This window comes from Mastigoproctus giganteus, chromosome 7 (assembly GCF_048544385.1).
Source record: "Mastigoproctus giganteus isolate SK-2022 chromosome 7, ASM4854438v1, whole genome shotgun sequence".
Lineage (NCBI taxonomy): Eukaryota > Metazoa > Arthropoda > Arachnida > Uropygi > Thelyphonidae > Mastigoproctus > Mastigoproctus giganteus.
The window spans coordinates 135,298,896-135,311,280 of NC_143581.1; the positions used below are offsets into that span (position 1 = coordinate 135,298,896).

The window sequence follows — 12,385 nt, forward strand, 5'->3', positions numbered from 1 at the left end:
TGTCCCAAGCCCATAGAAGGTCCTCATCACTGGAAAACCGCCTCCCTTTTAGCTTCATTTTCACATGCGGGAACAGTGCAAAGTTGCAGGGAGCAAGGTCTGAACTGTAGGGAGGGTGCTCAAGAAGTTTCAGTCCTGTCGTGGTCAAATATTCGGTGCAGGCTTTGGCACGGTGAGCTGCAGCATTATCGTGATGGAGGTACCAGGTGTCCATTCTTGACTTTGGCCGCAGGTTCTTCATAGATCCAATGACTTTAGGCAGGCATTGTTCAGTATACCACTTAGCTGTGACTGTCTTCTGCGTGTCCAAAACGACACGTTCCACAATTCCACTCGATTTGAAAAATACAGCTATCATTTTCTTCTTTACAGATCGGGATTTTCTGACAATTACGGGTGTGTCGTCATCATCAAAGACCCAAACTTTGTTTTGAGCCTTGGTCGGCAGATCGTAATAGTACAGCCAAGTCTCGTCACCTGTCACGATGTTGTTCACATACCGAGATTGTCCCTTATCAAACTTTTTTAACATCTCCCGGCACCAAGTCACACGTCGTGTCATCTGCTCTTCAGTCAGTTGATGCGGCACCCAGAGAGAACAAAGTTTCTTCACGTGCAAATGATCTTGCAGAATCGAACGAATTGCTGGTGCATTTAGGCCCAAAGTATCGTCTATCTGTTGGTAGGTCACTCGCCTGTTTTCGTCAAGCATTTTCCTCACAGCAGTAACGTTTTCCTCCGTAACTGACGTTCGTGGCCTTCCCGGCCTCTCAGAATCCTCCAGAGTGAAATTTCCCCTTTGGAATTCTCTATACCACCTGAATATCATTGTACGATGTGGACAATCATCATCTAGTGCAAGAGTCATTTCTTCTAAGCACTGGTCTATGGTTAAACCACGCACGAAATTATACCGCAAAACTGTCCTTATCTATTTTTCGTGACCACGATGCCATGGCAAGCACTTTACACCCTCACTACTAATGAATAACTGAGCCCATCGACTTGGTGCGGCGGCTACTATGCACGTATGAACATGTCTCAACATGTAGCAACAAGCAGCTTCCTGTGATTCATTGTTGCGTCATATTGCAAAACTTTCCTAGTACCCTTTGTATATACACATTATGGCTGTAGGATACGTTTTGCTAATGCAGTGTCCCTGATCCATAAGCTATGTTATCTTCCTTTTTTGTACAGTCATATTCCACCCCCATGATTAATTAGCTTCTTAATACAATTATTCTTTACTATGTATGTGTGTGTGTGTGTGTGTGTATATATATATAAAATCGGGTTTATACTATACCGCTATGCTTGTAAATTTATAAGTTAATTATAATAGCTAATGAAATTACATATTAATGCCAACCTTTATGATTGGAACTTTCAAGATACCTATTTCCTACACTCAAGCCACTAGACTTCCCCAACCATACACTACAATACGGTATATTATGTATACCGTATTTCCACATGTATAAGACACACCTTTTTTCGAAAAATTTGGGGTCTAAAACCTGGGTGCGTCTTATACAGTGGTTGTAGATTTTTTTTACTTGCATTTCCCGCTTTTTCGTGCTTGTTGTCTTTGCGCTCATTGTTTCGCACTTGTTACCAGAATATTAGGTTACGTTTTGCCACGTTCTGCTCAGAAATGGCTCAGAAAATATTTTCGTACAGTGCTGAATTCAAGTTAAAAGTGATCCAGTTTGCAAAAGTGAATGGAAATCGTGCTGCTGAACGTAAGTTTGGTCCTCCTCCAACTGAGAAAACAATTTGAGACTGGCTACAGGAAGAAGAAACCCAACTGAAAACGCCATGGCATAAGAAGGCCATTAGAGGCAAGTCAGAAAAATGGCCTGATTTAGAGAGGGAATTGAAGATATGGATTGAGGAGCATAGGGCAATTGGAATTCCTGTGTCCACAAAGATGGTTCAGCATGAGGCAAGAAGAATTGCTGATGAAAAAGAAGTTACTGATTTCAAAGGAGGACACAATTGGTGCTTCAGGTTCATGAAATGGAATAGAATGGACTAAACATGCGTACACGCACCAGACTTGCCCAAAAGATGCCTGAAAGCTATGAGCAGAAGGTCCTTGAATTTCATCGTTTTGTCATTCAATGTCGGAAGACACATCAGTTTGAGTTGGGACAGATTGCAAATATCGACAGTCCCCCCTTCAATTTGATGTCCCAAGTAACAGAACTGTTGATAAGAAGGGGATGAAAACTGTAACTGTGAAGACAAGTGGACATGAAAAGAGCCATTATACAATTGTTCTAGCTTGTTGTGCTGACGGAACCAAGCTGCCTCCTATGCTGATTTTCAAACGCAGAGAAGTCACGTTAGCTTCAAGCAACAATGCCAAAAGAAGACATTCCTCGAGGAGTGATTATCCACGTTCAAGACAAGGGTTGGATGGATCAGGATGGGATGAAGATCTGGTTTGAGAAAGTTTGGAGCAGGAGACCAGGTGGGCCTTTACGCAAACCTGCCCTATTGGTGCTTGATCAGTTCAGGGCACACATAACAAAAAATACAAAGAAGATTGCTGCAGAGCAAAAAACAAAATTTGCCGTCATACCTTGACATCCCAGCTTCAACCACTTGATGTCAGCATTAACAAACCCTTCAAAGCTGACATGAGAGACGAATGGAACCAATGGATGAAGTCTTCTGGGGACAATTTGACACCAGCAGGAAGAGTGAAGAAACCAACTATAGGAGAAGTTTGTACCTGGGTGAAAAGATCCTGGGATAATATCAAGATTGAGATCGTTGTCAAGTCATTTAAGAAGTGTGGCATTTCAAATGCCACAGATGGAACTGAGGACGAGGCAATATATGAAGACAGTGATTCGTCATCAGACACAGATGAGGACAAGCTAATGGATGGGAGTTTGACAGTGATGAGTTGTATGAATTTTATGATGAATAAAACTTGGGTTCAATAACTTTATGTAATACACTTTTTTTCAAATTTCGGGCCCAAAAATTAAGGTGCATCTTATACGTGGGGAAATACGGTATATTCTATTTATATTAAATAGTAGCAAAATCTCTAGTTAAATTTAAAATAAACTAACGAATGTGGAGTATAAAGCTATTTACAGAATACAACTTTATATGCTAATTAGGTCAATAAAATGAGAAAATTTTTCAAAAACTTATCCATTCCGAGGAGTTCAAAATTCTTTGATTGTTGTCTATGTACAAAAACATATTTGTTGTTTTATATTTATTATATTTGTTAATTGCACACACTCAGATTGCAAATAAATTTAATAAACTAATCATAAAGTTAAAAATAATGGAACAAATTTCTTGAAAGCAAATTTTAAACTTTATTAAACAAGAGTAGGCTGGACTCAAGTTTATATAAAGTTCAATAACACAGCTTATAAAATAAACTTGCCTTTATCTCTGTCACGTATAGTAACTTCCAATTCTCTACCCTGGTTTTCAAGCTGTTTTTGTTTTTCTTCAATCTCAACCATTTCAGACTGAATCTGTTTCAGTGGAATCATCTTAATCTGAACATAACAAATAAAAAAATCATATAAAACAACAAACCTTTTAATAAGAATTACATGGTAGTTACTTAAAAAAATAAAAATATTCTTGTATTAATTCAACTAAATGCTCAAATTGATATATAACAACACTAGTAAACATGTAAAACGCTATGAAAATGAAAATACCCAACGTTGACTAATTTTGATCACGAAAAATCACATTAAAAATTGTCGATTGGCTCTTGTTTTCAAATTACAGTTGGGTCTCATAAGAGTGAGTTACTCTACATTATCAACTATGCCTCTCAGAAAAGTGCAAGCAACACTGCAGCTTCAGTACCACCAGACTCTTATCACGTGATCGGCAACAGTCACTTCACTCTGCATCACATGATAAGTTGACATCACCTCAACTGCATCTTCAACTCTGTTGCAGTAATCCTCGAATACGGCTAGATATTAGGTGATTTGTTCTCAGTTAACAGTTGTTCTTTATGATATTCTTACTTTTTGCAGAGTATTTGTGTCGTGTAAGATTAACTGTGTGAACAGTCTGGATGACTTCTGTTACGTATGTGGAGAAGTCACGTTAGCTTCAAGAAGGCATCTTAACTCAAGTCATAAAAAAGGCCTACTTCTTGTACTTTGCTTCAAACTGGGCTTCAAACATATGCTGCACTACCTGTTCATCAAAACTCAATGTGGGTGAATCGAAAGGGACGTTTTTTGCCTTTCTCATTGCCCATAAAGGAGGGAGCCAAAAAATCACATCACAAACTGTTACTTCTGTATGGTGCCTCCTACTAGAAAAGGGATGACAATGAAGAAAAAGTGAACAGTGACGTACCCAAATATACCATCTGCAATTTCTCACAGCGAAGTACTACCTATTCCTGAACCACCCAATCGATTTTCTGCTGTACTCTGAGGAAGATGAAGACGCTGATGAACATCAAATTGATCTACACGAAGAAGTACAGCAGCTGTCTAAGCAAAGGGATCCACCATTTGTCTAAACCTTTATCCATCCTTCTGAACCACATAAGATCACAGAAAGTGAGCTTAATGACCTCATCATGGATAACGAACTGCCGAAAAATAAAGCAGAGCTTTTGGCCTCAAGGCTACAACAGTGGAATCTTCTAGATCATTCTATGAAAGTGACAACATTTCAAACTTGAAATAAATGATAAATTCCATCAAAGCTGAATTCACTGTTTGTAAGGATGTTGATGGTCTAATGGCAGCAGTGAATGTGAGGCACATTTCCGAAGAATGGCGACTATTTATAGACGCTTCTAAGGTTAGCCTTAAGGCTGTGTTATTACACAATGGAAATATGCTGTCTCCAATACTTCTTGCATATGCCATCCAGAAAAAAGAAACATATACAAACATGCAGAACACCCTCTTTGGTGTACACTATCAGAATTATGAGTGGCAGATGTGGTGACTTAAAGGTAGTCGCCATTTTATTACGAATACAAAAGGGTTACACTAAGTATTGTTGCTTTCTCTGTGAGTGGGATAGTCGTGCCAAGGATATGTATGCACTTCGAGAAGAGGAGTTGGCCTGAGCAAAAATCATTAACACCTGGAATGAAGAAAGTAGCATCTGAACCTCTGGTAGATCCAAATAAAGTTTTGCTTCCACCATTCCACATCAAATTGGGGCTCACGAAAAATTATATAAAGGCTTGGGAAGTGAATGATCCTGCATTCACATACTTGCAAGAGAAATTCCCAAGACTTAGTAGAGAGAAGATTAAGGCAGGCGTTTTCATTGGTCCACAAATAAGGAAACTTTTCAAAGACGAACAGTTCGAATGTGACCTTAGTGATAGCGAGAAATCAGTGTGGAAAGCCTTTCAAAATGTTTCAACTGGTTTTCTAGGAAATGCTAAAGCCGGCAATTACAGGCAGCTTGTGGAAGATCTCATTACTTCTTATGAAATAATAGGGTGCAACATGTCATTGAAGATGCATTTCTTGCACTCACATTTCATGCATTTCTGCCCGCCAAACTGTGGTACTGTCAGCAACGAACCTGGTGAGTGCTTCCATCAAGACTTCACAATGATTTCACTTGTGTTCAGAGCTTCGGGATGCTCCCGAAGCTGAACACAAGTGAAAGACGAAAAGGTCCTGTGTTTGATACAGGTATGTTTGTAGCTACATCTTACTGCCATATAAATAAAAAATACTTTGTATAAATATAAAAAACTACTTGTTTTGAAAACAAGAGCCAATCTGTCACATTTTAAGCACTATTTTCATGTTTAGCACCCCAAAATCTGTAAAGTAAACTTACTTTCATGCCTGTAACAAGACATGGCCCAAAATTTGTTGTTCAGTGTAATCAATGATTTGACAGTTTCTTTAGTTGTTCGCAGTTGTACAGATCTCTGCAACTATACTTGTAATCAAGAGTTCCATAGTGATCACAATTTCCGAAGTCAGTTGCATAAAGCTATTATCTGATTTTCTGTTATCAAGGTCTGTAATGACAGGAAAGAATGCAATAGTAAAAATGCAAGCATAATTGTAATGCAAAATTACCTGCATTTCAACATGTACATCTTGAATTGGTAAAGATCTATCATAGAATGCAGGACTAAATACTGCTCCTTCCATGACAGCATAAGAAGCAGAAGTGTTGCTAGATGTGTCAGTATAAAGGCAAATGTCTTTTATCTGTTACTAACAAAGGCTTTTAAGTGATGAAGATGTTTCCTTCAGGATGGTGATCCAAATCACCACCTTAACTTTTCAGAGCAATTTCTCACTAAGCTGAAAGAGAGAAGCAGTGGCTCAAAGCATTCTCTGGATCAATGATCTCCACTTTATTCCATTTTTGGATGTGAATATTCAAATCATATAATCAGGATAGAGTCAAACACATAGTATATTTTCAAGGCATGCCTTCACAATTAAAAAGTGACAGTGTGGTTTCACAGACTGGTAGTGACAAAATGAAGCAAGTAGCAAGCTTATACAACAATGAATAAAAAAATAACAACAAATAAAACTGTCCACCATATGCCTATCCCTTCTAATAATTGTATAATCATTTCTTAAATTTATTCAAACTACCCGCTTCCACAACCAAACAAGACAGCTGTTCCAACAACCAATTAAGTCTCTAACTGAAAATAAATTCAATTTTCACACATCTATTCTGCAACCATTTTTAAATTTACATCCTTCCTCATTGTCTGAGTAAAAGTCAGATGCCATCAGTATTTAAATTGCTCAATTCATTTAAAGCCTTACACATCAATCAGGTCTTCTTGCAGGTGCTTAGTTTCCAGATGGTGCAATTTACAGAACTCAATCTTCTTCATTATGATTAGTAGCTTTTTATATCTCTGACTAATCTTGTTGATGTTTCTATTCTCATTAAAACAGATCTACATCTTTCCTAAAATGAGGTTTCCAAACCTGTATACTCAAAATGTAGCCTAATCATTGTTTTACATAACAAATTTGTCCACACCGGCAAAATTCTCCTGAAAGAACCCCATAAGTTGATTAACAGCCCAGGCTCAAAGTACTTCAGGTCAAACTGCCAAATTATCGTTAAGGGCATTTTCATTCTCCACTAACCTTGAGTGTGATAGCATCTAACTGGTACGTTATTCTGGGATTACGGCTATCCAAATGATACCTTGCTCAGATTTAAAATTTATCAATGATACATGCAATCATTATCAGTGTTAATAGTGTTATAAGTTAATTACCACATTTCATTCCACCTGCTCAATTTATCCAGATATTATAAGATATTTATCTATAATATTATAAGATATTATGACACCAATTTCTGTCATTAACCAAAATTTGCTAATTTTCTATATCTTTAGCAAACTTGACATGCCTTCAATAGCTTTTAAAAATATTAACAACAGTAAAGGTCCCAACACAAAATCCCAATGGACTCCACTAATAATATTAGTCCACGAAGCAAAGTGGCCATTAATAAAAACTCTGTCTCCTGCTACTCATGTGGCCAAAGCATTAACCTCCCCCTAATGCTACACTGCTCCAATTTGTTACAGCAATCATTCACATGGTACAAAAGCTTTACTGAATATCTAAAGGTACAATATCAAAATTTATTTTTTGCATCCAGTTCTTCTGAAACAGAACAGGAAACAGGTTATAGTAGCTAATCAGATTGGTCATACATCCCCTCAACAAATCTGTGCTGTGATTGCAGTATAACTGTATTCCTATCAAGATGAGCCTACATTACTTCCTTTACCACTCACTCCATTACTTCCCTCTCACAGAAATAAAGTTTAATCAAGATTACAGGTCTGTAATTATTTTTTATTCCTCTTTCTAAGGAGAATTGCACATCTATAATCTGAAGTCTGAAGTTCCTGTGAATCAAAGGATGCTCTCATAATTATGATTTAAATGTTTGTTTACTTTTTTGTTGCTTCTTTTAATATAACTGGATGGATACCACCACCCATAGTTGTATTATTAACTTTTTCCCTTAACAATTCCTCTTACACTTTCTTCTCAATCATAAAAAAAATTTAGCTCCCAGTTATAGCTTATACTTCTGTTATTCCCATCTTTAGGGATGGGAATAACAGAAGTATTCAATGCAGATACAAAACATTTAAGCAATTTGTTTTTAACCTCAACAGGATCATCAATAGTTATGCTGTTTATGAGGTGTGGGGATAAAGTTCTCTGGCTGGTGCTGCAGTTGTGGTCAAACATGACCACAACTGCAGTTTGATGAGTTTGAACATACGTGGAAGTGGTATATTGTAGTTCAAACTTCTTCCCACAGATGGCAGTATGGAGATCGTCCAGTAGGCTGACAAGCCTACTGCACAAACTAGTTGCAAGTAACAAACAGTTTCATTATTAGCACATTAACATTCCATGTCACAATTTTATAATAGGGCAACAACCAAATATCAATTTTTTCTGTAAAATGGGAAATGCACAATAGAAACATAAGAAATATTAAGTCATGAAAGGTATAAGCGGTTCAAAGATGGCCATGAGGACATTTGCAATGACCCAAGAAGTGTGCATCTGTCAACCACTCGACATGAGGATGAAGTTGCAAAAGTTTGGTAAATTGTGGCAAGAGATTGTCATTTGATCCTCAGAGTGATGATTGAGGATATGGATATGAATAAAAGATGATCATCAACATTCATGCAGATGAAGACTTAGGGAAAAGGAAGTTCTCTGCAAAAATTTGTGCCATACAGCCTCACAGATGAGCAGAATCAACGAAATGTATCTTCACAAAAAAACTTCATCCAGACTTGTCAAGCCTAGTTTAATTGACTGTACTCTCACTGGATGAGACTGTTGGATGTTTCAGCGCAACCCAGAGACAAAGCTTCAGAGCATGCAGTGACTTGGCAAAAGATGCTAAGAAAAACAGCAAGAATTTCTTTACTTATACAAACTCTAAAAGGATTCTAAACTCTAAAAGATGAATCTGATTGGTCCACTTGACATTGATGGTTCGACTGTTGATGATCCTGCTCAGAGAGCAAACAAACTGAATGAGTATTTTGCATCTACATTCACACATGAGGAATTATTAAGGTTTGAAAATGGCAGAAGGTTATCAAATTGTAGCAGGGTGCTTAATGATTTTGTAATAACTGAGAGCAAAGTGGAGGAGAAATTGTTGAAGTTAAACATAAGAAAAGCACCTGGGGTGGAAGGGATCTATCCAGTTATATTAAAGGAAGCAGCTAAGCAAACCCTTAGCCATAATTATGAGGGCATCCTTGGACTCAGGGGAGGTTCCCACGGACTGGAGATGTGCAAATGTATCCCCAATTCACAAAGGGGGATCGAAGGGTGACACGAGTAATTACAGACCAGTTATTTTAACTTCTGTTCCAGGTAAAATAGTCACTGGTTAAAGATGCATTGCAGGATCATCTAGACAAGACTGCAGCAATAATTCAGACACAGCATGGGTTTGTTAAGGGAAAGTCTTGTCTGAAAAATTTGATTGGGTATTACGATGTGGTCACAAAGGAAATGGATGCAAAAAATAATTTTGATATCATATATTTGTATTTCAGGAAAGCTTTTGACACTGTTGCACATGGAAGACTATTGTACAGATTGGAGCAGAATGGTATTAAGGGTAAGTTGCTACAATGGATAAAAGGATGGTTAAGTTTTTATTTTTTTTTTTTTTATGAAAACCCCAAACATGAAAGGTATCAAAACCTATAGTACTTAGTACCGTGCATGGGTTGAAGGATAAGTATAGAGGGAGGGGGATGCCGGAAACTTTGCTCTAGAGACTAAACATGGGTTTCACCACTTCAAGCCTCAAATAAGCAAAGTGGTGGTATTTCACCGGTTGATGAAAGTCATCTACCACCTGAAAGTGGGAGAAGACAGAGGGTGGTAAGCAATGGGTGCTGCTCTTCGTGGACTAATGTTATTAGTGGAGTTCCACAGAGTTCGGTGTTAGGTCCACTGTTGTTTTGTATATTTATCAATGATATTGATGAAGGTATATCAGGCTTAATGTCGAAGTTTGCAGATGATACAAAGGTTGGCAGAGTTGTTAATGAGTAATGGCAGTGTGCTACTGCAACAGGATTTAGATAATTTGGACAGATGGGCTAAGAAGTGATAACTGAAGTTTAACCTTGACAAATGCAAAGTACTGCATATGGGTAGAAGTAACCCCAGAGAAACGTACCAACTGTGTGGTACTACACTTAAGGTGGTAGAAAAAGAAAGAGACCTGGGAGTAATTGTGCAGGCAGATATGAAGTTTTCTGAGCAATGCAGACAGGCTGCCAGGGCAGGTCATGGGGTTTTGTCAATGATATATAGGAATTTTGCTAGCAGGGAAAAGGAGGTGATTATCCCTCTGTATAAGGCAATGGTCAGGCCACGGCTTGAGTACTGCGTACAGGTCTGGAGGCCTCATTTTAGGAAGGATGTAGATTTACTTGAGCGTGTACAGAGAAGGGCAACAAGATTGGTGAGGGGAATGAAGGGATCCTCTTACCAAGAGAGGCTTAAGTTCTGCAAATTGCAGTGGCTGGAGACTAGGCACCTGCGCGGTGATCTGATTGAGGTATATAAGGCCTTGAATGGGTTGAGCACGCTGAATTCTGATGGGATCCTTCCACTTGTTCAGATTACGAATCTAAGGGGGCATAAATTCAAATTAAGAAAAGACAGACGTAGAATAGATGTGCGGAAATTTTCCTTTAGCCAGCGGGTGGTTAATTGCTGGAACAAACTTCCATCTCTCGTTGTGGAAGTTGATAGGTTGAATAAATTTAAGGAGGAACTGGACAGGCATTTGGAGGGAATGGTGTGATTTTTTTTTTTTTTTTTTTTGGCTGATGCTGCATAAGCTCATACATTTGCTTTCTTGCATCACATGCCACTACTACTACCTTCATAATGACAGGTCATGGCTCCCTAAAGGCAAAACAAACTTCCTTATGGGACTTATGACCCAAACTACGGCAAGAGTGAAGGACTGGGCACACATTCTTTATGAATTAGATAGTATGAATCAGAGATGTAATACTCAATACGTTCTACGTTGATATTAATATTTGTAAAATAATAAGAGGAGTTTACCTCAATATAGTATGTACACTTCCGTATGATACTCACCAGAAATTAAAACGAAAAAAATCAAAAACTTACATTAGAGTAAAAATTAAATAATTAAAAACCAATTTAACACAATTAAAAATTAAAAAGAATCTAACGAAAATATTCAAAACGATCTTTCTTCCTGAAGCTAACAACGCTTTTCGACTGTATGTTGTAATCACAGGAATGAAAATTACTGAATAGGGTTGAACCTGAAACTTAAATAGTGATTATTTGTCTTTGCACATGCACCTAGGTCCACGTATCAGAGATGAAATATGGTCACCGAATGTAAACGTTGAATACACATTAGATATTATTTGGGATATGTTAAATAAAAACTCGATACCGATTAATTACACAAAGCAATTAAGGAAATTTTTCACTTAATTAAACTGTTAGTTGAGGCCAACTATATCACCTTTCAAGACAAGGTGTACAAACAAATTTTGGGATTGCCAATGGGTTTGAGCCTGAGAGGCTTAATGTCAGAGATCTATCTCTCAACGATTGAGCATATACATTTGACACCTTTTTGACCCCGTATTACATACTATGGGAGATATTTAGACGATGTTCTAGTTATTACAATTAGTAATACTGTCCAAGACATTTTACATTCGTTTAATAATATTCATTCTAGACTCAAATTTACACTGGAAAGGGAGGATACGGTTACAAAGTCATTAAACTTTCTAAATGTCAAGCATTTGATGAATTTGAGGTATTGCTAAAAGCATCAAAGGCAGATATTGTTGGGATATCAGAGACGTGGTGTCACACAGATATAAGTAATGCAGAACTGGAATATGGGGACAACGTCTACAGAAAGGATAGAAAGGGAGGAGGGGTTATGCTATTAGTTAAGAAACACATAAAATCCAAGGAAGTGAAGCCAGTCGACATCGTTGGACAGTGCAGTGTCGAGCCAGTTTGGTGTGACATAAGCATTGGGAGATCAAAATCGAGAGTAGGAGTGTGCTATACGCCTAACGACTCTTATGAGTATAATAAGAAACTGTACAGGGAAATAGAGTGGGCCAGTAAATCAGAGAGTCTTATAATGGGGGATTTTAATTTCCCAGATATTGACTGGAATTTGTGAGTTAGTCACTAACACACAAGCAAGGCTTTTGTGGATTTATTGGATGATTGTTTTCTAAATCAGCATGTTCGGGAGGCAACTAGAGGGAGCAATACTCTTGATTTGATTATCAGTAGTGATTCTT

The 12,385-nt window shown here is 37.8% G+C and overlaps 1 protein-coding gene across 1 annotated transcript in view; it reads right to left on the reverse strand.

Moving 5' to 3' along the window:
- LOC150083213 (uncharacterized) overlaps positions 1 to 12,385 on the reverse strand; it is a 380,452-nt gene that overhangs the window by 173,047 nt on the left and 195,020 nt on the right. The window contains exon 8 of the mRNA XM_090378437.1: positions 3,422 to 3,539. Within this exon, the coding sequence (XP_090234563.1) occupies positions 3,422 to 3,539 (118 nt within the window). The remainder of the gene's footprint in view (positions 1 to 3,421; positions 3,540 to 12,385) is intronic.